This window comes from Numida meleagris, chromosome 12 (genome assembly GCF_002078875.1).
Source record: "Numida meleagris isolate 19003 breed g44 Domestic line chromosome 12, NumMel1.0, whole genome shotgun sequence".
Taxonomy (NCBI): Eukaryota; Metazoa; Chordata; class Aves; order Galliformes; family Numididae; genus Numida; species Numida meleagris.
Window position 1 is genome coordinate 13,746,499 of NC_034420.1, and position 27,874 is coordinate 13,774,372.

General features: G+C 48.2%; 1 protein-coding gene across 1 annotated transcript in view; it reads left to right on the plus strand.

The window, feature by feature from the left end:
* Positions 1–27,874, plus strand: part of COL23A1 (collagen type XXIII alpha 1 chain) — a 155,151-nt gene that overhangs the window by 118,204 nt on the left and 9,073 nt on the right. The window contains exons 5-20 of the mRNA XM_021410170.1: positions 2,077–2,103; positions 12,896–12,922; positions 14,382–14,408; positions 14,868–14,894; positions 19,802–19,918; positions 20,324–20,359; positions 20,662–20,688; positions 21,098–21,124; positions 22,226–22,270; positions 22,859–22,921; positions 24,161–24,205; positions 24,674–24,751; positions 25,744–25,797; positions 26,479–26,523; positions 27,025–27,114; positions 27,423–27,485. Of these exons, the coding sequence (XP_021265845.1) occupies positions 2,077–2,103; positions 12,896–12,922; positions 14,382–14,408; positions 14,868–14,894; positions 19,802–19,918; positions 20,324–20,359; positions 20,662–20,688; positions 21,098–21,124; positions 22,226–22,270; positions 22,859–22,921; positions 24,161–24,205; positions 24,674–24,751; positions 25,744–25,797; positions 26,479–26,523; positions 27,025–27,114; positions 27,423–27,485 (798 nt within the window). The remainder of the gene's footprint in view (positions 1–2,076; positions 2,104–12,895; positions 12,923–14,381; positions 14,409–14,867; positions 14,895–19,801; positions 19,919–20,323; positions 20,360–20,661; positions 20,689–21,097; positions 21,125–22,225; positions 22,271–22,858; positions 22,922–24,160; positions 24,206–24,673; positions 24,752–25,743; positions 25,798–26,478; positions 26,524–27,024; positions 27,115–27,422; positions 27,486–27,874) is intronic.

Below are 27,874 nucleotides of genomic sequence, written 5' to 3' on the forward strand. Positions count from 1 at the left end.
AACGATGCCATGGGTTTTGGAGATGTTTGCTATGATGGCATGAATGGAGCAAGTGCCATCCGAAGGGATCGGCAGCGCCCTGCAGCTGTGTGTGGACGCACAGTGCTCGGGGTGCAGGGCAGTGCTGCTGTTCCCCTCTACGATTTGTGCAAATTGACTTAATTAGAGAAACGCATTTAGTTTCCTACTCGGTGGCAGGTTACAAATGAAGATAGCGCCTGTGCTAGGCTCCATTGCTGTGTCTTTAAGGGACTTTGAATTCACGTACTTTGGCTTTTAAACGGGTTGACTGAACCATTTCTGCACCTGTCAGCAGCCCACACGCAGCCAGCCGCCTCGCGCTTCCTCACGTGTGCTGTCTGCTCACTTTTATGGTGCGCGATGTGGCGGCGGCAGCATATGGTGCTCTATTAATTTTGCTTTGTCTCTCCTTGGTTTCATTTCCTGGTTCCCACGGCACTATTGAATTGCAATTGGGGCGCAGGGGAGGTTTAACACAAACAAGGCGTTCTTCTCTCCCTTTGCCCTTCCAGAGACAACTCCTGTTTTGGTTCATTTAATAACCTTGCAATTTTTAGCTCAACGAGCGTTTTCCAGAGACTTCTTTAAACATAATAAAAGTCCTAGAACCCACAGAACCACAATATTATTTTATTTCAGCAGCACTGCATTTAGCTCTATTGGTTTCTTCTGTTTCTTGATTTTGGCCATAAGGAATCGATTACATCTTACATGTACGGCATCGCACTGCTCCAACTGTATCCTCAGTTCTGTTGTTCCCTAGTAGCAGTTGTTCTGGCATTTCATTTTTTGGCTGTCATAAGCTAGTTGTGTGTATGAAATTATTAGAATTTGTGGTACAGGATTTGTGGCTGTTGGGTGATTGATCATCCTGTCTCGTGAGTGAGGGGTATTCTGCTCTGCTGTGCTATAAAACCTCCGTTTCAGAGGGTATTAAAATCACATGCTGGGTAGGAAATTTCTGCCATTGAAGGATAGACTTGCCACATACATAATTAAACATTTACAGTCCCAGATATTAGCAGTCACTTTATGTATTAGCGTGCTGACTGGGGAGCTCACCAGCAAGCAAGTTACAAGTGTTTCCAATTTGTGTGTGTGCTCCAGTGCCATACGTCTACATAAAAACCTCTCTGTACGCTTCATCCCAGGACTGCAGTTTGTTAAATAGGTGGTTGTTGGAAGTCAGTGTTGTTTCAGTAGTGCTGCAGGAGGCATTTGGAGCTGCAGGGGCACTTAGCAAGAAGTGAAAACCATCCTAATGGGTAGGAATGGGCTGCCAGAGCTGCTCGTGCTGTAAGAAACGTGTGGATCTCACTGCATATCTGAGGCATGCTGACATAATCTATGTTTATAGTAGCATATGACACTGCTGTAGCAGACACATGCCTTACTGCCTGCTTGTGTACCAGCTAATGCTTAACAGCTCCTTCCCTGGAATCCGCCTGGCATCTGGCTTACAGCAGCCCCTTGCCATGCCACCAGCTCAGCTGGAGCTGTAAACGCCTTTGGGAGCTCCTAGAGGGGGAGCTGAAAAGGTGAAGTCCTATGGGTAGGTTGGGTTTTTCTCTGCTGATCCAACAAGTTTCATTAATGACTTAAGGTCTGTCCCCACAGCATCCTCTGCTTTCTGCTTCACTGCCAACAGAAGCGAGGTGTAGAGGTGAGCTGGGGGAGTCTCGACCTCAGAGAGCAGTGGGTCTGAATGGGGAAACCTGCATAGGATCAGGTGCTGGGATAGCTCAGTGCTCAGCAATCACCAACAAAACCTCTCCCCGGTTTTGGAATGGGGCTGTGGGTGCATGGCTGGGACCCTGCTGATTGCTTCATGGGGGCGAGCTGGCCAAGCCTTCGGTAAGTAGCCCAAGTGAGACACAAGGTCAAAATCTGGGGAAAATTGGCTGTAGGTGTGACCTTTTGGGGGAAGAAAATTGCCCCGAGAAGCTTTCTCTGGAGGAGTTCAGTCCCAGGGTCAGCGGGGGAGCTGACAGCCCCCGCCCTGCCTGCTGCCATGTGCATTGACTGACCTGATATCTCGCTTGTTCCCCACCACAGGGGCAGTCAGGACGCGATGGTTACCCGGTAACTCCGCTATTCCTTTTATTTTAATTCTCTTTTAATCTGCACCCCGTCATCCTTTCTGTCTTTGCCATGACACTTGATTTTCTTTGCGTGTCTTGATCCCTTTTTTTCCCTATTTTCTGCCCTCTCCATCAGCGATGGCCTTTTGAGAGATTTGGCCCCAAATCTCAGGAGCCTTTGCAGTATTCTCCATTGTTTACGGAGCAAAAGGCTTGAGCTCTTTCATGGTATTACAGAACACTCTTGTGGTATTTGGTATTATACTCCTGTCTGTTTACTTTTTTCTCAAGAAGACTGTTAGGAAAACTTGTTCCTTGTCACTGCCACCTCATGCCCTGTCCTGATTCCCCTTGAGCAGCTGTTAAACCAAACCAACATCTGTTGGATTTTGTGCGTGTGATGGATGGAGAGCTTGAGAGAGGAGGACTCAAAGGGAAACACAAAGCTGATTTTAGTTTCCATTTCCCCTCCCTGAGGAAGACAGGAACCTTTCTCCAGCAGGCCTGGGGAAGGAGAGGTGCACACGTGTTAATTCTGCAGAATGAGCAGGTGGACTTTGCAGTAGGATGGGGCTCCATTGCTTGCGATGGCTCCATCTGCCCCTGGCAGCTATGCTGGATGCTTGTCATGGCCTCAGCAGAGCAAGGAGGGCACAGAAACACACAAGTGGTGGTTCACAGCTGAGCTCAGGATGGGAGACTTCACTCCAGTTGACGTGTGTATTGGTAGTTTTAAAGTGGCTTCTTGCTCTTGCAAGACGTGGTAACCACTGACAAACAAGCAGTACCCTTGGCTGTGGGTAGGTTTGCCCTCTTCTTTGTGTTGGTAATATTATGGCAAAGCTTGTTCCTGATGTTTAGTCCTGGAGCTCTGAACATCAGAAATGCAGAGATGAAACAGAAGATCTTCCCTAGTGCAGAGCATGCCCCCCAGCCTGGCCTGGCCACCAGCCCTGCCTCGCGCTGACTCTGGGTCCCAGTGACGGATTCTGCTGCTGCCCCAGGGCTGGCAGCAGCCTCCAGCTCTGCCTCTGCCGCTGCCTCTGCACTGGGAGAACAGCATTATGTCCCTGGAAGGTTTTTGCTCCTCTCTCTCCTTGCTCCATGGGACCTGCTGTTGCTGCACTAGTGGTTTTGTTCCGGGCCTTGCAAAACGATGAGCCCAACCGAGTAAACAGTGAATTAGTGGCCTGTGGCTACACTAAGTAGCTTTATCTAATAAGGAGGTGATAATAATTGCATTTTCAAGGTAGTATGTATACATGGAGGAGAAAATGACATCTGATCATTTCTTAAAGGTTTTTCCCTCTCCTGTGCTTTCTGCAGTTCCTTACCAAAAGTGTGTGAAACTTCAGCTTCGAGCAAATGCAGAATTAGTGAGTGGAAGTTAAATAGTGTTTGGCACCAGGGATGGATGTGGTAACACTTCCACCTCCTGGATAACAGTGCTTTGATTTTATTTGCGAGCTGCTAGCATTTAAGCAAGGTGCTGAGTTGTCACAGCAATGGGGAGAACAGGCAGGCTCTCAGGAGGGTTTGGGCAGGTCTGTCAGTCCAGCTGGGCTTTGAGACTCTTGTTCAGAGTTAAGCATGTGCCAACAACAACGTGTGTTGCCCTAAATCCCTTCTGGTTTTGAGTGTCAGAATCAAATGAAGTGGAAATAGAGCACAAGCTCTCTGCGGTTGCAGGCTCAAGTTGTTTCTTCCAGTGAGCTGGGACACACTGGCCAGACATGACCCTGGTCAGGAAAAGCCTTCAATGTGCATTAGTGTAGCTGCATGGGGGGCATGGAGGCACAGCACCTTCCAGGGCCCTTTACCTCTCTGGCTCTGGTGCTGAGCTCCTGTTTCACTGTGCCAACAGTTGCCCTGCTCAGGGACCTGCCCAGCAGCCATGGGGCAGCACTGGGGCTCCAGCTGCCCCTGCTTTGAGTGTGCACAAGAGAGAGCTGAGCTCTCCCTGCTGTCCTGGAGGGTGTTGCAAGGCATGGATGCAGGCAGGACAGCCGCTCCTGCTGGTTTGCCTGCATTGTTTCACTCTGGTGCTCCCCTCTCTAGCTGTTCTGAAGAGATGACAGCAGCTTTGGATCAGACTGATGAGGATAATTTGGATGACACTTTTGGCATTTGCCAAGAGTGCCCAACCCAAACTAACACGCAGCCCCAGAGCTTGATTTTGGGTTTTTGCGCAGCTGCAATGGAGCAGAGGAAAAGCAGATGTGCACTGTCGCCATGCTCTGCTCTGCTGCCCACAGTCTGTGCCTGAGCAGGGACCCATGCTCACCTCGCCATAGGATCGGTGCGTTGGCAGGGGGATCATTCATCCACGTGAAGCCAGGGTGGGCTTTGCAGAGGGCTGGCACAGGGGTGCTTCTGGCTGCCTACACTAACAGTGCAGACTGCTACGTTTGGAAAACAGAGACATAAAGACCAGATGGAAGAGCTGTACTGGAGTGGACTTTCCAAGTGACCTTTGGGTGCAGGCAGATCTTCCCATCATGAGATTGTTTTACAGAATCAGATCATCCATAGAGGAGAAAAGTGATGGCTGGGAGGTGCCTTTAGCAGCCTGCGCTCCTCCCTTCCCCCTGCCCCACGTGGAGATGGTTTTCTCCTTGCCTTCAAGCTACTCAGCTCTCCTCCTACACAACATTTCTCTTCTTTCCCAGTGAGATGTTGTATTTGCTGTTCACCGGAAACCATTTCCTTCCCTGTTCCCATCCACCAGAGAGCCTTCTGGAACCCAACTCTGGTGAAGAGTTTCATCTGCCTCTGCTAACTGATTCCTCCCCAGAGTTGGTCTCCACTACACCATCTAAACGTGACTTCCCGAACGGAGAGTTGTCACTTCAAGTGGGAAGAAACCAAAAGAATTAAGTTGATTAATGAGGTGAATTACTTTATGTGCGTGTCTTCATTAATAAAAAGCAGAGCAGGGAATAGGCTTTGCAGAAAAAGTGTGATAGGAAACAGAGTTGTCTCTTACTTGATACATTTTCCTTGGAATACTAGCATCTATTTTTAGTTGAGCAGAGTGTTACTCATTTGGTTCTTCCAGTGCATTATGTTTGCCTTTGAATTTTGTAAATCATTAGTGCGTGTTGCCTGGAAGAGCTTTGGCATTGCTCTGCCCATCTCTTGCCTCAGTGGCAGCTCCTCAGGGTTGTGGGGGAGAAAAGAGCTTCCAGTTCTGCCTGCTTAGAACTTATGCAGCTTCTTACTCAAAATAATTCATAGAATCATAGAATTAGCTAGGTTGGAAAAGACCTACAAGATCACCTAGTCCAACCATCCACCTACCACCAATAACCCCACTAAACCATGTCTCTCAATGCTATATCTAAATGTTTCTTGAACACAATTCACTATCCAGTAATACCATCCTTTCCTTCTGACAGATAACTACACCAGCAAGATGAGTTAGCAGAGTTCTAGTAAAGGACAGTGAGCTGTTGGTTGTTTTTAACAGGGGCCTTTTGAACCCTCGTTGCATCCTGGCACTTTGTGCTGGGTGAACTTTGAGAATAACGCAGACTTTGCTCTATGCTGGTGCACCTTGCAGGGAATGATTGCTAAGTCAAAACTGAAATATTCTTGCACAGGATATTCTCATCTTGGGCTAAGTTGCAGTTGGAGCTGAACAGCTCAGCATCTTCTGAAACACTTTTTGGGGAGCTCTGCATAGTGAGCTAAATGCTCAGCTGTAGTGCTTAGAGCCAGAAATGAACTTGTAAGGATGATAACCTCTGGTTTTAATTAATTTTCAAGGCAAAAAGTGAAGCCAAATGTTATTTCTGAGCTGATGTCTGGGAGCAGGGCTGGGGGAACGCTTGCAGAAGAGAAGCTGGCTCCCTGGCTCGCAGGACCGCAGCATGACCGTGGTCTTGGTGGTAGCCCTAGACCTTGGCTTCAACCAACTGAGTTTGGAGTTTCCTCCAGCGAGCAATTAGGAATTTTAATTAATGTAAATAACTCAGCAGGGGAAAGTCCATGTAAGCTGTTTGTGTGCAACTCATAAACGTGCTCTGAACGCAGGCTGATGTGCACGAAATGAGGAACACATGCCAAAGCCAACTGCTTGTGACAGTCCTCCATCCTACTGTGGTCACTTGGAGTTTACCAAAAAGCTCCTGAACATGGGTTTAGCCAGGTGTGTTTGGGAACAGCGGTTTCACACTTCAGGAAGACTGCCAGGAACAGGAGACCACACTACATGGTCACATCCCATGGGCTGTAGGGAAGAGCCTGTGGATCTCAGACTTTTCTTGTGGTTTTTTTTTTGCTTTGGTTTTGTATTGTTTTTACAATAGGCAGATGCTTTCCAGACCCAGAGTGGTGGCTTGTGTACAGACATGGAGTGCCTGTGTGTTGTGTGGGTGTTTTGGTTAGTTGTGAATGCCCATATAAAATAAAATCATATTTAATGTCTGGCATTGTTAGAAAGTTTCCAGAGCTGTGTTGTGTAATTGGTGTCCATCCCCAAAATGAAGGTTGCCATTGTCAAGTTGACTTTTTAGTTTTCTTAGCTAGGTTTGTCAAGGTCATAACTGTAGTTGTTATAGCCTTAATTGCCAGCTTCAGTCCTGTGTTTGTTCTCATGGGTATCTTTATTCATAAATATTCAAACTTTAGGGATATCTCCTGTGAATTAAGCCATTTGCACACATACTTCTCCGAGTAAGCCTCCAAAAGACAGAAGGAACAGAAAATTCATTGTACAAAGCAAATTTTGTAGCTTTGGTTTCTTCATTTTAATATCAGTTTTGTGGCCAATTCACGTACTGCCTAGAGGGAATAACTTTAAGCCAGGAAAGCAGATCCAATCCTGTTGTGTCCGTTTACTGTCTCTATCTGTGGAGACAATGACTTTGTAAAGAGCATCTCTTTGGGGCAGCAGTTTGCTTTTCTTTGTATTTAGAGGTGGTTCTTGCACAGGGAAAAATAAGAAGTTGCCTGATGTCGCATCCGGCAGGGGAATAGCAGATGCATTTGGTTATCTTCTGGGCTTCCCATTCCTCTTCCAGCACTTCTGGCCTAGCTAAGTCACCAACAACAGCTGCAAGGAGAATTTTTCTGCTTGTATGCAGCAGAAAACTGAGGAAAACCAAGAAGGCTGCTCATCAGCCTCAGAGGAGAGGCAATCCCAATACAGCCATAGAGCTGGAATTGCACTAGTGGGGCAAGAATATAAAGGTAGCAAGAAGTTGAAGTGTTTGCTTGAAATTCTTCCAACACAATTGCTTACCAACGTCAGAATTTCGTTCCCACCACAGAGGCTGCCTCCTTTCTTAGCTGGATGTTAAACACAAAATGTCCAGAACCCAACTGGGCACCAAATGCTTGCAAGGAGGAGTTGCACAGCACACATGGAACCCATTTCAACCTCAGAAATTTGGGGGAAGTCAGGGGACTTTCTTCCATAAAAGCACTTTGTTGTTCTGGAAGCAAACTGGTGCCATGTGATGCACAGATGAGCTCCCGCTCCTGACCTGGTGCTCACCAGCAGATGACACGATCTCATGCAATTGTGCATGAGTGTGGAGGAGCAGGAGCTGGCCCACATGTCGGGGCACGCAGTGTTAGGGCTTCTCTGCTTCCCTCTGTGCTGGGAGGAATGGGTGAACCCATGGCTCTGTTGGGGCATTTCTTTGTGTTTCATCTAAGCAGGTTCAGGAATTGAAGCGGTGTCTGGTGCCACTGCTGTGCAGTGATTTGTTTCCATCTCTTTGGGCTGCTCAGCATCGTATTTACTTCCAGGCATCTTCAGAAAGATGTCTAGCAAAGCAATGAGGGAGTTCTGTGAAGAGATGGAAGGAGATTTGTGCTGGAGTTCTGTGTTAAAGGCAGATACTGAAGGGGAAAATAGTCCCTTATCTCCATAATGAACTCCTGATGAACATTGTTGGTGCATCTGGGAAGGGAACTGGGAGCTAAGTGCTGCAGCAAGCCTGCACTGGTGGTGCCCAGAAGGAACTGAACGGTGGGTACGGTCCAGGACAGCCACAACAGACCCTCAGAAGAGTTTTATTTATTATTATTATTCCCCTTTTATTTTGTATTTTTGAAGGATTTTTCAGAAAGCGTTGCAAGCACCAATACCCTGTGCTGGGATCCCCTCGCAGAGGACGTTGGGTGGCGGGCGGCTCGTGTGGCACAGCCCGGCCTGCAGGGTGGCAGCTCTCCCGCAGAGCCCCACGCTCTGGTTTGCATTATGGGCGAAGTTCTTAGCACATTGCTGCTCGTTTCTGCTTTGTTTCTGTCAAAGAATGGACATAAGGCTGCCCAGCAGTATGAGGACTTTTTTAATATTTTTGGGAACAGAACACAGATATTTTATTTGGTTGGTTTGTTAACACGCGCCTGGCCCTTATCAGGCTGCTGCTCTGCATCTTCTGCCTGAGCCCTCTGTGGTGGATTCGCTGCCCTCAGCTCTGGCTGCAGGACGTGGTTCCACCTGAAGGAAGGTTCCAGAGGAGCCCTGAGGGGTTGGAGCTGCTGAGCTCTGCTGGATGCTGCAAGGGAGCCGCGCTTGTGAAGTGTTTTCCATCTTAAAATACCCTTTGCTTTCTTTTTTTGAGCAAATATGCTGATGTACAGTGTTACCAGCATAAAACATTTTTCAAATTACAGTGATTAGTCCAATATTAGAAATAATCAAGTACTTACAAAACATGTTTGGAAGCTGTTTGTTTTTTTTTTTTAAAAAAAAAAAAAGGAAGAAAGCTGAGTAACAAAAGATAAGGTTTGCACGCAATCAGAAACCCAAAGGAAGTTTGTGTTGACTTATACAAAAATGGTTTTATTTCCAACTAACAGGCGGAGCACATTATTAGCAAAGGTTGTTAATTAGTATGTGAACAGATTTCATAGGAGGAAAGACCAAAGGGGATCTGTGTGGACTCAGGCATCACCTGCAGCAGCGTTGCAGTCGGTGTGCGTGGGGTGACCCTTCCCATGGGCTGCAGGAACTCAGCCACCTCCTCATGTGTATGGAAGTGCTGCTGCTTGGAAGGGCCCGCAGTTCCTGCAGCAGTGGTGGTGGATGGAGCAGAAGGAGGCCCTGCAACGCCCGGTGACCCCAGGCCCTTGGTGGCAACGCTGAAATATTGCCGTGCCCTTTTGTTCTGACACTTTTCTCCTTCTCAAATGCAAGATTTTACTATTTTTCTAAACCACAGAGACAGAGATTGAAGGCAGTCCTTTGAATCTGTGAAAATTTGACTGCAGGGTTCCTTCCGACCCCTGTGCTAATTTTTAGCAGAGCAGGAAACATTAAAAATAACCATGAGAGAATATTTCCCAACTCGGAAGGACTGGCCTTTTAATAATCTCTGGCTTTGTTTTCACTCGATATTTTGCCCCTAACATTCCTGCAACGTTCCTGAAACAAACCCATCCCCACCATCAGTGGCATTGGAAGAGGAAGGCAGGAGGTCTGCCAGGCTGGCACACAGCCTCCCCTGAGCAGGGTAAGGGATGCGCGGGGGAAGTGTTGATTATTTAGTGCAAGAGCTTTTGCTTTGGAATCAGAGCTTGTAAACTCCACGTCTTTTCCTCTTCAGTGAATGTGAAATTGCTCCTAAGCCTTTGGTGGCTCTCAGCGTTGGGTGAACCAGCTGTCACTGCAAAAATGAGGTATTTTGGTGCTGTGTCTCGACTCTCATGAGCTTCTGCTGTGAAACAAATGCCAAAAATATCATGTTTTTTTTCAAATTGTAACTGAGCACTAAAGCTGAAATGTTGTGTGACCAACTCAAGGCAGACAGCGAGACTGCACGAAGCAGTAGCAAGCTCAGGCCCCAGCATCTCACCTGGCACAGCTTTGTGCTCTCAGCACACATAAATCACGTCTTCATGTGACGGGTGTTACTGTCTGGGAGTGCAACTGCAGCACCGCTCACCTCTGCTCCCGCTGACCCAGCTCCTCACCCAGCGTGGCTCCAGCCAGATGCTGCAGATGTGTTTTCTTTATCAATCTGACAGGAACATTTCCTCTTTTCCCTTCCAATGTCGATGACATCCTGCAGAGCTGCTCTGACCTGCTGCTGAATGCAGGTGGTCCTTACTGCTGCGTGATCAGAAAATGAGGTCTCAGTTGGCTACCAGCAATCAATGGCTCCAACGTTTGCCCAGTGGCTGCTGGCTGTGCCCATTTGGGACCACACCAGTGCTGGCTTGCTCAAATTGTCCAGGATCGATGGGTTTTGTCCCACTTGGCCACCACAGTGATGGTTTGGGTCAGATCCACGCTTTGAGGGAAGCTGATGGAATTTTCTCTCTACTCCGTCTCGAAGCATCAGGTTTGTTCTAGACAAAGTAGTTCATCCTCTCTCAGCTTAGTGAGCTTTTAATTATGTAAAGCATTGTCACTGTGTGATTAGGAGTAAAAGGCTTGTAGTAGAGCATGGGTAAGGGCAGGAGTGAAATTTATCCCTGGGCAAAAATTGCAGCTTCCCATTGCTCTGGCTCTGTTGTGGCGTGTATGGAGCGCTCACTCTCAAGCTCTTTGTTGGTTGTTTAAGTGTGGTTTTTGTCCCCTCCAAAATGAAAACTTCTGTAGAGTTGGTTTTTGATTGGGGAACAGGGAGTTGTTGTTTTTCTGTTCCTTAGTTATCAAATAAACTAAACATTGCTTCATCTTTAATTAAAATGACATGGACCAGAATTCAAGGAAGGGAGAATAATGAGCTCAATGCTTGGGCGCTCCTGAACGTTGCAGGCTCTCAGTGGAGCACACCCACGTTTCTGATGCAGTCTCCTGCTTTACCACAGCAGCTCCCTGGCTGCTCAGGGCCTTCCACTGTGGGCTGCTGGCCGGGCAGGTCGTGCTCAGCCTGTCGGACCTCAGCCTGGACTGATGAACATTTATGAGCCTGACTTACAGCGTTGTCCCCTCAGCGGAGTGGCTGGCACAGAGCCCCTGTGAAAGCCCAATGGATATTGTTTCTCTCGAGCATTAAATGCTTTTCCTCAAACAAACATTCTTTGAATAGGCCATTGTTTTTCCTTCTGGATGTCCCTTTGTGGACTGATACAAGAATAGCTAGAAGCTGATGGATTGCTATTACAAATTTCTTTTATTTCTTAAATCCGTGGGACTTCTACTTCTTTGAGAACGTGGATGTGCTGTGGGTTCCCTGCTCAGGTCCTGCATTTTTCCTCTGGAGATCCCCAGTAGCTGCATCGGGAGCTTCAGGTCAATCAGCTCCAGCAATCATAGCTTCAGGAGAGAAATTTGGCAGACCTGACACCTTTCTCAATCGCTCTGATGTAAAGAAGTGTGGTGAGATTAAGTGCAGAGCGATGTTTGTCAGGGGAAGGAGTAGTTTGGCTGTGGTACATAAGCCTGTATCAGTGGATGCAGCTAGGTTCGCTTGCATCTTTCATCAACACTTTTGTGTATCAGTATTTGCATACTGGTAGTTCCTTCTAAGTAACGTGCACTACGTAAATAGCATAATCAATGTTTGGTAGCTTCTGAAATCTCACGTATACAAGAATGCCTGTTATTTTCAGGTGAATATCCTTGGTACATCTCCCCCCAGCCCTCTGGGTTTGCCTCTCACCCAACAGAGCCATACAGACCTGGGGTTTAATGCTCCAAGCCCGGCCAGCACAGCTGCTGCAGGCTGATTTATTCCTTACTGATGGCTGGAGCGGGGAGATGGACGCGTCATTTTTAATGCAGTCCTTAGGCTTCTCTTACAAACATGTCTCTTTTTTTCTGTTTGTTTGTATTTTCCTCCATTTCAGCATCATAGACTTAAGCTAAACTCAGAAAAGGTTCACTCTAAACAGCTCCCTAAGGAATACAGAAAACTTTGACTCTATCGTTGTGTTATGCGACCGTCCGAATGATGTGTGCTTCAGTAGGTCCTCCAGGCTGCAAAGCCAAAGATGCTGTGGGGACGTTTGGCACAATCCTTGGCTCTGCCTGGAGCCCTTGTCAGCCTTCTGGGATGCAGGCAGGAGTCTGAGCGCTTCACGGATTTGCAGCCATTGTGTCGCATCTCTTGAGGAAACGTTTTCAGGCTGAGTTGGCTTTGTGTCTAAGTGAGGAGAGGCTGTATGTGCTTAGGCTGCAGGTAGAGGAGGGGGAAAATGCAGTTCTCCTTGGTTTTACCATCAAATGGAAATAGGCCCTTACATCGATCTACCACGTGCTCCTGCAGCAGCCCTGGGAAAGGAAGAGCTGGGATAGCCCAGAGCTTGGTGCTGCAAATACAGCGGTGTTTCTGGCTGAGTGCCGCTGCTGATGATGTGCAAAGCACGTGGGTATCAGCCTGTGGGATGGACGTACCCTTCCTTCCTACCTGGTGAGATGCCTGGCCCCATCTGTGAGGCTTCCCGTTGTGGTCTGGGGGTGATGGGTGCTCCCCACAGAGTACAGCAGAGTTTCAGCTTGTCCTTCAGAGAAAGCAGAACGCCTCATCCAGCTCCAAGGCTGCTGTGAATCGCTGCCAGGACCCCCCCAGTTTAACCAAAGCAGTTCTTAGTCCTTAAAAACCTGAGGTAGCCCCAAGTGCTGTGCTAGAGCCGTGTGCCCCTGTCACCCATCCTGTCACTTCCTTTCTCTCCTCTTTGTGCTCTGCAAGTTGTCACCTCTCGCTCAGCTTCTGTGAAACCTTCTTGCTGGATCACATGCATGAAGGATTAGGTGTAAAAGTAACATAGCCAAAAATTGTGCAGTATGCAAGTAGAGCCTCTTTCAGAGCATGACTGATATTGCTATGTTTGTACATTGTTGGGGTTTTTTATTCTTTTATAATATTGTCTTTTCTTTCCCTTTTCAGGGTCCCCTTGGTTTGGATGGCAAACCAGTAAGTAGCACCACATGCTAAACGTGTCATCTCTTCCTTCACACTGCTCTGCAACGGCTAGGCAGAATCACAAATACTACCTAAATCTAGATATTTTCTGTGTGTATGACTGCAGTTAGAATAATTATTCTGTGATGGGTAACGTGCAAGTTTAAGCCCTGGGCCAGGGTTTTCTTTCTCTTTTTCTCAGAAGCCCTATGGACACTGAGGTGCTCCACGCTTCTCTTGCTAATTTTTCCAGTCACACACCTACTGACTGCGTTGGCTGAGCACTGGTCAGTGCTGAGTCCTGCTGGAAAATTGTTACAGGAGCTCATGGCTGCTTCTGGTTTTTGTTTCCCAGTCTCACTTTATCCCACGTTCACTAGAGGGCATCCTTGGAAATCTTTTCAAGCTTTCGTCCTCAAACAAGTGATTTTCTTTTTTTTTTTTTTTTTTCCAAAGCCACTCAGTCTTTGTCTGGAATAACTTCCTGATTGCACTAATTTCTAGCCATCCAGGGATTGTTTTGTTATGGCTGCACATTGTATATTTTGTCATAGCTGTGGTTGGGATTTTTTTGTTATTATTTTTTAATATTGGCTTTGAATTAGCAAAACATCATAATTAAAAGAGCAGTGCACGCCTCAGCGCTGCGCTCCCTCACCAATGGGGATGCGAATGGCTGGAGGGCAGGAGCGAGACCCTTGGATGAGAAGCAGGGAGAATCCGAATGGAAAAGCAAACTTACCGAATGGCCAAACTCAAAGCAGACCGCTCACGATCACTTCCATCAGAGTGAGTGGGCAGCAGGTTTGCTCAGAGCCAAGCTAGCAGCAGGAGGGATGCTGCGCGGGGCTGCAGGTGCTCCAGCATCGCTGCTGACCTCCTGCCTTCTTCTGTGCTGTGCCGCACCGCTTCCATGCCGTGCACTGGCCTGAGCCGATGATGCTCAACGGCCTTGTGCTTGAAGGATGCAGAGCAGCACATCAAAGCTCTGCAGCTTCTCTCTGGGGCTGCAGCGTTGTCTGTCTGTCTTACAGAAAGCTGTTTAGAAGGAATATGACTTATGTCTTCAGCAAATAGGCCAAAGAAAGCAGCCCATCCTCCTTGTTTATTTCAAACAGATGTATAATTGTTGTAATGATATGCTGAGCATGTGTTTTTCTAGAAGTGATTTAATGCTTCAAGAAATGCCTTGTATCTATTCACCATCACGTGCCTGCGAGCGGCTGTCACGCTGCCCGCTCTGCCCGGCCCTTCTCCGTTCCTGTGCCCCAGCACGAGCAGGCATGGCCTCCCTGCTGCTTCCCAGTGGTGTGCTGTTTGTATCCAGCAGCAAACTGCTTAAAGTAATAGTTATGTGGCTCAGATTTGTGAACTGGTGAAAGCAGTCTGCTCGGTTTTGATGTTGGGGTAAGAGCGTACGCATTGATGATTCTGCTGTTCCTGAATTGTCGTTCTTCTTATGTTTTTCCAGGGGCCTCCAGGACCAAAAGGAGAAAAGGTAAAGACTATGTTAGCATGTAGTTATTCAGAAACCAGCTGTGTGTCCTTGTTCTGCTGTGATTCCTTCCATTCAGTTTGCCCAAATACGCCAAGCATGGCACCGCCACTGGGTTGGGTTTGGCCATAGAGCTGTGTCAGCACAGGAGCTGAAAGACTGCAGGCTCCATCGCTTTGTTTGCACAACATCCTCCTGTGAAGTTCAAGCAGCCGAGGAATGTCATTACTATACAGAAAGCGATGTTAGTCCGTGCGTATGTAGGATATAAGCAGTTGCTAGTCATCATTCCCTATTGTGTTGTCTCTGAGACTTCTCCCTGGTTTTGAATACGTTAAGCAATAGGACTCTTCCCACTTCCCCTCTGTGCTGTCCCCTCGTCCAGCTGACCCTGCGCTCGGTTCTTTGCATTTGAAATCTGACCTCTAATAGCTGACCTTTGCTATTTTTCCTGATGCACAGGGTGAAGCAGGGGACATTGGCCCGAGGGTGAGTAGTGACACGGTGTGGTGTTTTACTCCTAGTACACGGTGGAAAATGACAGGTCCCAGGGCAAGGGCTGCTCTGTGTTGGGCGGGGTGGAGGTTTGTCCTCTCTTGTTGGGAGGAGGGTGATGTGCAGGCGATGCCTAGGCTGCCTGTGGTTGAGCATGGAGGTTATTAAGTAACTAAAAGGTGAGGGGAAGCTGCTCTGTCTAGAGGACAGATGGAGTTTTCTGTGAAGGGCAGCGGTTAGTGTTGGCCAGAGATGCCTCAGGGCCATTTTTTTTTCTTCCCCTCAAGGCTATTACATGATTCTTGGTGTCATTTCCCAAAGCAACTCCATGAGTGCATCTGGAAATGTCAACCTCAGGCTTCGAGAGCCCCTAAAATTCCCCATCCAGATCTGTTCCTGCATGGCTGTGGAGGGGCTCGGTATAAAGTCTCAGCCTTGTTCTGAGTGCCCACCCACCCTTAGAAAAGCCTCTGGGAGGCGATTCAGCTGCACACGGCCACGGGTCTTTGCTCCTTGGCTGGGACTGTGGGTTATTTCTGTGGGAGAGGGCACGCGCAGTGCCGGTGATTTTGCATGGTGTTGGAGGTGCTCACCAGGCTTTGGAGCTCCAGTTCTTGTGCTGCTGGGTGAGTGGGGGACTCAGCTCCTGCCTGCAGCCCCAGTTCTGCTGCAGAGCACCAGGGGAGAGGCCTGGGCTGGACTTGCAGACACGGGTGCCAGCTTCCATGGCAATGCTTGTCCCATGTTTTAATCTACGGATAATTAGGTGCTTCCTATATGGTTTGATCTTTGTCCAGATTTTATTTTACTCTTGAGTCATTTTGCTTCTATTTATATATATATACATTCACATTCTTTTACGCAAGAATCAGAAAAGGGCTCACAAAGATCTTGGGGGGAAAGGAGGGAGAAACAAGGCCGGCAGAGCTGAGCACAAGTAGGTCTACCAACTAGTGCCTGGCTGTGAAAATCACTGCCGTTCTATCTCCAGCATTCGGGCTTGGATTGGATATGAAACTTATTGATACCATCTGGCCCAGATTATTTTTTATTTCTTAATTTAATCTGTCTTCTTCCTTGAGTTTCGGTGGTAGCTTTGTTGAGCTCTTTTGGAAAGATGTCACAGCAAGTCATCACATCAGCGGGAAGATAAATAACTCTGGATGGATCCAGCGCTGCGTGCTCACAAATGTGCATGTCTATGGGAGGTGGGGTTGGGACAGTACGTGTTGGTGAACACAAACATGTTATCACCAGGAATGATGGATTAAAAGAAAATAGTACTTGGGTTGGTTTTGGAGGGACTGCATGCGATGGAAGTGAGATGAGGATATGGGGGAACAGCTACTGGTTGTGTTGGTGTCTGCTGCTGTATCTGTCCCTAATTAATACCTGCCGGCAGCGTGGATGCGTGGTTATTGCATGCAAGTGTGGCTCGTGGGGATGCTGGGGGATGACTTTTGGAGACCTGAGGCAGCAGTTCCTGTTGGGCTATCCCAGGCAAAACCCAATGGCAAAACTGAGCACTTGAGGGGGCTGTGCCTAACCAGGCAGGGAACAAACATACCCAGCACTGGTGCAGTGCCCCTGGGCGTGTTAATAGGGAAAAAATAAGAGCACATGTCCTCTCTGCTCTGGGGAGGAAAGAAGGAGCCAAAGCAGGATGATGCCAAGGCTGAGACCTCTGTGTCCTGTGATTCATGCTGGTTTCTTTCTTAAACGCTTCCTTACACCTCAAAACAGTTCTATAATCCAGGCCAGCTCCCTGCGGGATGGCCGCTCTGGATTTATTACTCTGGCTTAGTTGATCCTGTTCTCACTGACAATGCAGGTGTTTGGACGAATGATGGGATTGATGAATCCCATTGCACATCTGGGGTGTGTGTGTGGCAGCGGTGCCAGATTGGCTCCCAAGGGGCAGAAAAGGGGCTCCAACACATGCTTGTCCTCGTGTGTCTCGAAGAATGCTACGTATGACTAATGGCAGCACAGGCACCACGGTGGGAGTCGCTGGGGTGGAGGGGTCAGGTGAAGGGGAAGAGCCAAAGGAAGGGTTGTGAGCTCTGCCAAAATGTCTCAGGCATTTTCCTGCTTGGGGGTGGCAGCCGGGGTTGACGGCAGTGCAGCTGCGCCAGGTTTCATCTGGTGTCCGGGCACCTGGCAAAGGTGACGTGAGGCTGTTGGCTCTCTGGCTTTGTTTCCCAGTGCCTCCGCCTGCTGTCGCAGAGAAAAGCTCCCATGCTCAGTAGCCCATGAGGTGCTCTCCTGCTGAACGGCCACAGAAGCATCAGCTTCTGAGCTGCTGCGGAGTTAAACCTAAAGCAGCTGTACAGCTGTGGGCTGGGGCTCAGCAGGTGGAAAAGGGGCTTTTTCTCTCTTTATACAGAAAGAAAAATGCTTGCCGAGCTCAAATTGCAGGTAAGAGCCCAGCATGTGGAGTGTCCTGCAGGGCTCACCGTGACAGTCAGTGTGGAAACATACAGATCCTTCTTTGTAGTATTTACTTGTTTTGAAACATGATGTTGAAATAGCTAAATTGCATACTCTGAAGCTGACAGATGTCAGTGTTCAAGGTTTCTTTTCTCTGAGCCCACATTGCTGCGCAGGGTCAGATCCAACAGCCTTTTAGCCTGAATGCCTCAGGGCCAGTGCAGTATGGGGCAGCCCTGGCGTCTGCCTCTCTGTAGTCCAGATGTTTGCAGAGCCAGAGATGGCATCTCTGCATTCCATAGCCCTAAGGGCTGGCCACCATCCTTAGCAGGGATTGTTTAAAGTAAAACATGCAAGGGCTCTGTGTCACCATTAATGTGGCTGTGGCTTCATCTTGGTTTTACTCTTTAGGATCTGGGCATTATTCCTTTCCAGAATGGCTGTATTTGAGTGAGGGCTGAGCTAAAGCTTCTCTCTGCAGAGTGAAAGTCCTCTTTCCTGGAGGATGTGCTCTTTGCTCCATCCCTCGGTCTCTCCTCTTGTGGTCCTCTAATGGACGTACCCCGGGCTGGATGGTGGAAGGGCAAGCAAAAACAGCCTGAGAAAGGAAACCTACTGCTCCTCTCTAGATAAGTGGGAAGGCTGAAAGACAATAGCAATGACTACTGACATGGTCTGAATACATTGTTTTTGCATCATATAAATCTGAGAGATTTATCGGTGTTTTGCAGGCTGGGGAGTACATCAGTATTCATTTTAGCCTCTGAAAAAAAAAGATAATATTTGGTCTCGGGAGCAGTGCTGGGATATATCCCATGTGGTTTTTACTGGAAAATGCTCTGCGTTCTGCAGAAAAGTCCTGCAGTGGAGAATCCTCCATACCCAGCAGCCTTGAATGTGCTATTGTGCTGTGAACTCATGAAAAGAGATTTGTTTCACTGTGTCTACTCACTGAGCCTCCAGTGTATCCAGAATGTTAAAGCCATCAGTTGTCTGTCTAGATCTTCTCGTAGATCAGTTAATTATTGAAGAGAAATTGTTACGCATTTTATGGCCTTTCAAACTCACTCTGTGCTGTGCTTGCATCTAAATCTTTGCTCTTTCCTCTTCCGCCTGCCCCTGTCCTGTGCTAGATGGTTTTCCCTCACCTCAATCACGGATTTCTGGCTAACGATCAGCTTGTCTTTAGCCGCCGCGTGCTCAAGGTAGACGTATCAGATCTGCTGCCTCTGGTTTGCTGTGTTTGTTTGAGCTGCTTTTGTTCCCCCTTTCTGGCTGATGGTGCACTGGTGCCATGCGAAATTGTCACTGCCATGGGCTGCACTCAGAGGTGCCTGTAAGGAGCAGCCAGGGTGAGCCCTGTCAGAATTTAGGGGGAGTTTCAGCAAAGCAAGGAGACAAAAAGTGATGGGGTTTCAGCATTTGGTCCTTCATGGGAAGTGGGGACCACGCAGCGAGTCCTATAAATGTTCATAGGGCATATGAACAGTGCTGGTATTGTAAAATAAAATGTATTAAAATGCAATTGTCTAAATCCCCATGCTCTAAATGTGATTTTTTAAATAGGCAAGATTCAGTGGGAGACTCTTGTCATAATTGGGTGCAGCGTTCAGGATTAGCAATAGGATCTTTAAAAATTATGCAAGTGATTTAGGAGCACAGATCTCGCTGAAAGGCAGCGGGGTTTGTGCTGTTAAGTCACTTAAGGACTTCTGAAGATCCCACACTTGTCCGTGATTTGAGGGTGGACCACATATTAAATGCAGTCCTGTTGGTGCCTCGCTGGTAACCCATCCAGATGTTGCTAGAAGATTTATGGCACGGCCTTTCCATGAGGGTTTCCATTGTGCAGCTGCATGTTGGAACCACGGCGGGTCGGGAGCCTGCGGGCGGTCAGCACAGCCCCTCGCCGTGCTCCCCTCTCACACAGCATGCACCGAACCTTTGCAATCACACGGAGAGGCAGCGGCTGCTTTTTCCCTTTGCATCCCAGTAGGGTGTCAGCTAAGCTGGCTATTAATATAGGAGTTTGGCTGTATTTAAAGTCTACTACTAAGAACTGCTTGTTTTTCTGGGGGGGGCGGGGGGGTTTGGTGTTGTCCGCTAAGCTCTGGACTTGTGTGCATGCTCCACGCCAGCATGTTGTGGGGTTTCATTTATTTCTGGGTATGCTGAATTGGTGGTTTCTATGCAGACGGTCTCTGGACAAAGGCTTAATGAGATGAAACCCTGTTAGAAGGTATTGAGCAAAATCCCAGCTAAGGAACTAGACTCAGAGGGCTTGGAGCAGCTCTGAGCTTGCTCCCAGCTTTCCTGATTTGCTGCTGCAATTAACCCCGGCATGGCAGAGATCAAGGTGCCCATGGCTTGGGGATGCAATGCATGTGTTGTGAGCACCCCTTGGCCAACACCAAGCTGCCATGCTTGTACACACTGCTTCGTCTCACCATGTCTGTGTGAACTTCTTCCAGGGTGATCAAGGTCGAGATGGAGCCACTGGCCCCCCTGGTCCGCCAGGACCCCCAGGTGCCCGGGGGCCTCCTGGTGACACAGGAAAGGATGGCCCAAGAGGACCTCAAGGCCCCCCTGTAAGGACCAGAGATGTGCAGTGGGCACATACTGGGTGATCTCCCAGGAGGAGAAAAATGGCATCCCCTTCCCCATTCCAAATGCTGCGTCCCCCACTCTGGTGGCCACTTGGGGGCACAGGGTGAGGGAACAGAGGGAGGTTTCTGTCTTCAGCTCTGAAGCAAAGAGCTGGGCCTGGAGCGTGTGTTTGTGATCACCAGCTGTAATGCCAAGAGACCAAAGGGGATCTCCTCAGTGATTCGTAGCCTTCAGAAGACCTGTTGCAAATCTCCAGATCACTGGCAATTCGTTTAATAAAGAAATAAGCTGAAACAGATTGCTATCGAACGACCTAATTATCACTGAGTGTCGAGAATGGAGAATGAGGAATGATGCTTCCAATGTTGTTTCTTTTGTTTTTGTAGGGTCTTAAAGGCGAGCCGGGCGAGGACGGCCTCGTGGTTAGTATTGCCCAAAGGCGTTCCCATTGCACTGCCCAGGGCACCCCTTGCTCTGCAGTGCGTGGTTTCAGGTCTTTGCTTGTTGAGGCCAAAAATTATAATGCATGGAATGCACAAGTGAAAAATATATACGTATCTATTTACTAGTTGTTGTTGGGAGCATGGCTGTGTTTGTAAGGGAGGATGAGAAGCGGGCGTCTGCATCATTTTTTTCATGGGGATTAAAATATTCCTGGACTTGTTTATGTTCTGTTTTACTCTATTGTTAAATAAGTATAACCAAATGATCTTTCATTCCATAGGGTGCCAGGGGACCCCCGGGGCCAAAGGTGGGTGATAAATAAATTTTATCAGGAATTCTTGACATATTTCTGCAGAAGGGGAGTAGAAAGGAACACATGTATTTCACGGTGGAATTGCTGTCATCCATACTGATCAGATGCAGAATTTCCAAAGTACTGAATTAGCTGTTGATTTGGAGTTGTCTGAATGTGGAGCCTGCACAAAAAGCACAGCCACTGTCCCTGATAAAGCCTTGAAATGGGGTGGGGAAGGAGCTGCAGGGGTTGGAGGTCAGCGTGCTGTAGGAACGTGCTTTCTTCTGTTTGGGGGGGCAATAAAGCTGATCAACACAAGCTAACTATTTGAACTGGACAATGAATTTTGAGTATTGGTACAGTTGGCCTTATTTCCTTTTTCCTTAATCATGTTTCTCTTCTGTGTTTGTTGTTTTACAAGGGCGAGCCTGGCATGCAAGGGAGGAAGGTAAAACAGTGATTTTTCTTTGCTTTACTGAGTGCTGGACTAGGGAAACCACTTTCAGAGGGTTATGGAGAAGCTGCAGTCATGGCTGCCTGTAGAGGGCCCGGTGGCGTTCCCCGGGGTCCCTCCCTGTGCTCCATGAAGAGCTGCGACCGCATGACCCCGAAGTGCAGATGCTGCTGTGCCTTCAGCATGGCTTTCATCGCAGCAAACAGGCCAGAAGCTGCAATCGCATCTGCCCGGCAGACAAAAAGAATGAAATAGCAAATGCCAAAACAAAGCAGTAGGTCTGAGTCCTTTTGCTCAAATAATTCAAGCTCGGCTGAGAAGCTTTTGGAGGACGTTATCTCCCCAAAGGCCCTGTGGTGGGCTGAGTTTCCTGGGAGGGCCTGCGGAGAGGCATGGCCACACACAGTCTCAGTGCGGTCAATTCTCATGGGCAGGAGAGGAATTTCCCACACTCGAAAGGACAGATGCTGTGTTTGGGTTGGGTGTCAAAGACTGGGAGATGCACGTGTCCAAGTTTTCTGCAGTTGGTCCCATCAAGGAGTGAATAAATCACTGCCTTCAACCAAAACCAAAGTGCTGACAGGGCCCCAGCCGTTCCCTCTCACTGTTTTGCCCCAAAACAGACATGGCCATGTGTGTTTTTCACACCACAATTGGTGTAAAGTTTTGATAACTGCCCAGCAAAATTAACCTCTTGAGCACCTACAGGGCAGTGTTACTTCAGGGGAAGAACAAAGCATGACAGGTGAACCCCAAAAAATCTTCTCCTGGTGTGCTGGTGATCAGAGTGAAGTCTATGAGGATGGGTGGTAGCTTGCAGGAGGCCTGTAGGAGATTATCAAAACCCTCCCCAAAACCCTGTATGAGTTAAATATTTAAAACTGTGGCCATGCCCCATACCTGTGAGCAGTTGGGAGGCCGACACAGACCTGGATGGGAGCAGAAGACCATGCTGCAGGTTTGCCCTGGCCTCCTGCAAACCCAAGTGGGGCTCAAGTCTGCGCGAAGGTCAGTGGGTTCAAATGAAGAGTTGAACCCCGATGGCACATATGTACAATCTCTTTGTGTTTCATTTGATATGTTTTGTTTCATCAGGGTGATGATGGCATCCCAGGGGAACCAGGACTTATGGGCTCTAAGGTGAGTGTCTGCTTTCTGTCTATCTGACGTGTGTGCTTGGCAGCACCTGTTGCTCTCTGGCTTGCTTGTTGGCACTGTGTCGCAATTGGGGCATACTGAGAAATACAGTTCTGCCTGAACATGGAAAAAGAACAAAAAACAGAGAAAGAGATGTGTAACTCATCCCTCTGCCTTGGTAACTCTGCCCAGAAAGCCTTGAGTTTGCAACTTGTTGGCTATTGCAGAGAATTGCCATGGAGAGCCTCCACTTGCAGAAATCATTCAAACAGCGTTGCTGGCAGTGGCCTGGGCTTTGGGATGGGGCTTTGTACCCAGTGGGCTCTCAGTGGGAGCCTCTGGGCTGTGGCTGTGGAGCCAACACTGCGGAACAACATACTGCCCACAGCCAAACTGCGGAGCCTGAAAGCTTCCCTTGATCTTGAAAGCTGCCCATTTTGCATGTAGGCAACGTGACGCGTTTCAGGCTAAAAGCAGAGCTTTCCTCACTTCCACGCATAAAAGTAACAATAAAGCAAGAAAATTACAACCTGGAAAAATCTATTCTCCATCCTACCCGTGCAACGTTCATCTAAATCATCTTGCTTGCAGGGGGAAAAAGGAAGCGCCGGTCTGAAGGGAGAGAATGGCACGGATGGCGCGCCAGGCCCCAAGGTGAGTGCAGCCGGCTGGGGAGGCTCTCTGCAGCAGTGCATTTCAGCTGAGTTGGTGTTGTAAGCCTGTACTTTCCAAAAGTCTCATAAAGTGCCAAAAATGAAACAAACGGGGGGGATTTTGAGAAGTATTTTACCTTTTTCTGGCGGCTTAATGAAAGCTGGAGATGGAGGTAAGAGTTTCAAAAAAACATCTCCTTTCATGTTTTTCATTGAATTGCCTCTTTTTCCCAAGATAGCTAAATCTCTGATCACATTTTGATCTTCGTGCATTGATTGTTGTGGTATTGCTTCAAAGTGGAGAGCACTTATGCGCCTTACTGTTCTACTTATCTTCAGAACTGCACAGAGATGTAGTAAGACAGTCTTGATATGTTAAGCGGTGATGATATAACATGGACAGCAATCATGAGCCACTATTCCCTCCTCAGCTGCTTCTTATTTAGTCTGATCTGTGCCTGGTCGTGCTTTCTGTATCGAACAGCCATGGCTCCTTGCTAGGTGGACTATATAACAGGGGCTTGGATGACCCTCCAATGTTTTTTGTTCTAAAAATATGGTAGTAGTGCTTGTTTGTTCCCTCTAGGATCTGCTGAACTGAAATTTTCCTATGGAGTTTTTGTGTTTGTCCATTTTTTATTTGTTACTTTGTCAAGGGCTTTAATTTGACTCATGAATAGATTTCCATGGGTATGGCAGAAGGGGCGGTTCTGAATCCTGAGCTGAACTCCAGGTCACTGTAGTGGGAATGTTAAAGCCATTCAAAACTCCCAATTTAAAAAATAATAATAATAAAAAAATTGGCACAGACTTCTTCCTTAAACTCGCCCTTGGAAATGGTTTAAACATGTTGGCTGAGACTTTCCACATGCAATACTCAGCCTAAAGCAAATGGAGAAGCTGCAGCACGAGGAGCCAGGGCTTGGCATGGCGGGAGCAGCGAGCAGCGCTTGCACCATGAGATGGATTTCTTCCTGCTGCCAGCCAGCTCCCACCAGCGTCACTTTGTGCAAAATGTTATTTGCACTGAAGTCAGATCTGTTGGGTTTTTTTTGTTTGTTTTGTTGTGGTTTTTATTGGTTTTTTGTTTAGCTGGGAGCAGCAGTTCCTTGTAGGCTCCATACTTTGCCATGAATCTAAAACGCGTCGTGGCATCTCATGCAGTTTCGCTAGTTGTGAGATAAATATTCCGTGTTTTCCTTGGTGCTGCTGAAACAAAAAATCTGATCTGCATTTTCAGGGTGAACCCGGTGAGAAGGGAGGAGTCGGCTCCATCGGACCCCGGGTATGGATGTTGAGGATTTTCCTTTTAGTGTTCAGAGCGGTATGTTCACCGTGCCCCGAGCTGCCCCTCACCACCTCCTCCTGTTTAGCATGTTGCCAAATAGTGTAAGGATCAGTTCCGTGTTAGAAAATACAGATGGTGCGTATTAAAACAATACCACATAGTGCCCATGGAGACAGCACTGGGAAATGCTGTCTAGTCTGTTTTTCTTATCAGTGTGACCATCCTGTCATCATTTTTTATTTTTTGTAAGATGTGAATGGGGTTACTCAAGTAATGATTTTGATGCACCTCATTACATACACTCATAGGCTTTTGAGGTTCAGATGGATGACAGCTGTCTGACTAGGAACTGATTACATTGGTGCCTGGTAATCCCCCTGGACACTGGGCTGCCAGGTCCTTGCTGTCATGCTGCCTGCTTCTCAGGTGCTGCAAAAACTAAACAGGGTTCATCCTCGGTTGCAGGGTCCCCCTGGGCTGAAAGGGGAACAGGGTGACACTGTGGTGATCGACTACGATGGCCGCATCCTGGATGCACTCAAGGTAAGCTGGTTCCTGGGGGGTGGTGGGGAGGGGCTGGAGCCCTGTGCTACTTCTCCTTCCTGAGGTCTCAGCACGGAGCCGGCCCAGACCAAAGGGTTTATTCCACCCTGTATGTGGCTTTCACTGCAAATTGTCTCAGTTTGGGTGTCCTTGAAGGCAAAGGGAGGATGGGGTGCGGTGCTCAGGCACTAACCTGCCCCAGTGCCCGCCAAGCCTCTCACTGCTGCTTCTGTTAGGATAAAAGAAGGCAAACAGAATAAATATTTAATCACAGACACATTTGAGAACCATCCTAATTGTTTTATAACAGGCTGCAGGGATACACAAAGTGGTGGTAATTACCGTTTGCCAGATGTCTGCACGGGTTGCTCTGACAGGAGCACGGCATGCAGCTCCGTGAGTGGAGGCTGTGGATGGAGCTCCTCGGAGCGGCCCCAGCAGACGCAGCAGGGCCCATCTGTGGGACATCCCCGTGTGTGCATGCAGACATGGCCAAGAGCACGCCCTGCACCTCAGCCATCACCATTCTCCTGCTTGTTGGCTGTTTGCATGCTTACCGTGTGTGGGGACAGAGCTTGGAGAAGTGGTTGCTTTACGCAGCTTCCAGTGTGATTAATGTGATAATGTTTGAAGGACTGGTTGTGGACAAAATGTGTGATAAGGGGTTGTTTTTCAGCTGGGAAACTCTGACTTTGCTGTTTGAGATGACTTGCAAATCACAATGTAACGTGTTCTGTGCTCTCTGTGCCCAGCAGAGCACAGGAAGAAGGCCTTGCTTGAGTGTGCAAACAATACAGTCGAATGTGGGGCTGCACCAACACCCCACAGCATCCTGCCTGCTGCATGGCTGAGGGCCTGTGTTCCCTTGCACCAGCACCTTCAGTGCTGGGGGCTGAGCTCATCAGTGCATTTGTGCTGGCACTGAGCACGCTGTGTGCTCTGTGAAAGGCGAAGCAGTTGTGCTCATGCCTCTTTTGTTGGCTGTTTTTCAGGGCTCACCGGGTCCCCCAGGGCCGCCGGGCCCACAGGGCGCTCCAGGCCCCAAGGTAAGGCCGACCACCGCCATGCAGGCCCTGCTGCTGAGCAAGCTCAGTGTTCGTTAGTGGCTGTCATGTAACGAAGCCGGGCAAACGTTTCCTAAAATAAGGCAGGACTTGGGGCTGCGTGTGGTGAAGAAATGTTCCTTAATGCTTCCTCTAGCTGAAAAAGCAAGTTTTCATACAACAGCTAAGAGGGGCTCTCCTTTCCTTGGTCTCCTCCAGAGACTTTGCGTGGGGTGGGAGGGAGAAGAAAATGGGGGAAAATGCCTGAGATGGGGTTGGGAGTGTCATAGGTTGCAGTGAGCCCACGTCCTGCCCTACACTGACCTTCTGGGGCAGTGCCTGAGCCCTGTCACCGTGTCCCTGCAGCACTGCCACTTGTCTTTGTTCATAACTGATCACCAATAACTTATTGTCAGCTACAGTTTCTTTAAAAGAAAGTTTGATTTGTTGACCACTGTGTGTCAGCAGATGGCAGGATTTTGCTGCTGCCCAATCTCAGCCCAGGTTGTGCTGGGCCAGTGAAGCCCATCAAACATGGGTGTCATCCTCACTGCTGCTCCTCACCCTCCAGTGCTCAACCCGTAACCACCATAAATGAGTAACTTCTTTCCTCACAAAATGCTTTCCTGGGATTATTTCCTGATTTAATTTACTGTTGGCTCTGCTTTCTTTGTGTTGCTTCAGGGAGAGCTGGGCCTGCCAGGTCCACCTGGGCTGGATGGAGAAAAGGTACACGGCATGGTTGGACTGGGTGGAACGGTGCAGGAGAGCACTCGGGAGCTGAGTTGGAGAGGAGTGAACTGTGTGTCCATGGTGGCTGCCCCTTGGGTTGAGGTTGCCAGTCTCAGCCTGCCCAAAAGCCCTCTGCCCTGCCGTGTCTGGCTGCACCTCCCTGAGTTAAATGCTCGGCCCTGAGCACGCAGATGCTGCTCTTGTCCACATCTGCTGAGTTAAATGGGCTACTTTTACAAGTTGTTCGTGAGACGGTCTCAAATTCTGACGTAAACCTTCCAAACTCTAAATTGCTGCATTCTTTGCTATGGCCAAGCGAAATTGTGCTGTGTCTGCAAAATCAGTATGCGTGAGTTTTAACATTAAAACATGTTTTCATGAGTTGGCACTGGAACGAGTGGGGGAAAAAAAAAAAAACAGCAGAAAGGCAGAAATAGGTTGTTTGTTGTTTTGGTTGGTTCTCTTGAACACCCTTGTCTGTTTTCTGTAAAATTCTAGGGTCCCAAAGGAGCTAAGGGTGACCAAGGCAGTGCAGGGATCACGGGACCGAAAGGAGAGACGGGAGAGATGGGCTTATCGGGTCCACCGGTACGTGTGCTGCCTGCTGCTGCATTTCTGCCAGTCTTGGTGTGCTGCTGGGGTTTGTTGAGCTGGGCAGTCTGTGCTACACTGCTGCAGCCGGGGGAAGTGGGAACTTGGAGTGTTCCTAACTGAATGATGGTGGCTTATTTCAGAAGGCACGGCATGCTCCAGCCTGGAGAAAATCTCTTGTTCTCAAATAGCTCCCCAGCTATTGCTGGAGCAAGGGAGGATGGTGTTTAGGAGAAGACAAATGCATTTTTCCCTTGTTCTTTCTGGGAGATGCAACACTTCAGCACAAAATCCGTATCTTTTAGGGAGCAGATGGGCCAAAAGGAGACAAAGGAGACACTGGATCACCGTGTTTGCAGAACAACCACGTAAGACACTGACACCACAAAGCCTCTTCCATGAGGCAAGGGCAGGGGAAGTTGGTATGTGCATCAGTGCAGAGCACAAAACCTCTCCATGAGAACTTGGAGATGCCTCTAAATGGGATTTGTGTGTTAGGGATGAGGGAAATTACCAGGCACTGCATAGGTACTTTAGACTTTGCTTTGGTGGTTGAGATACCGAATGCCATTTTGTTTTCATCTAAAAAACGTACTGAGCTTTGTGCTGTTTTATAGGGCTTCTGCACTGTTTTTTTTTTCTTTTTTTCATGCCTTTTGCTTAGTAAAAAAAAAAAAAAGTTTATGAATTTTGATAGGTGTTTATTAATGACATGTGAGCTCTAATTTTGATATTTTTTTAAAACAAAAAGGCTGGT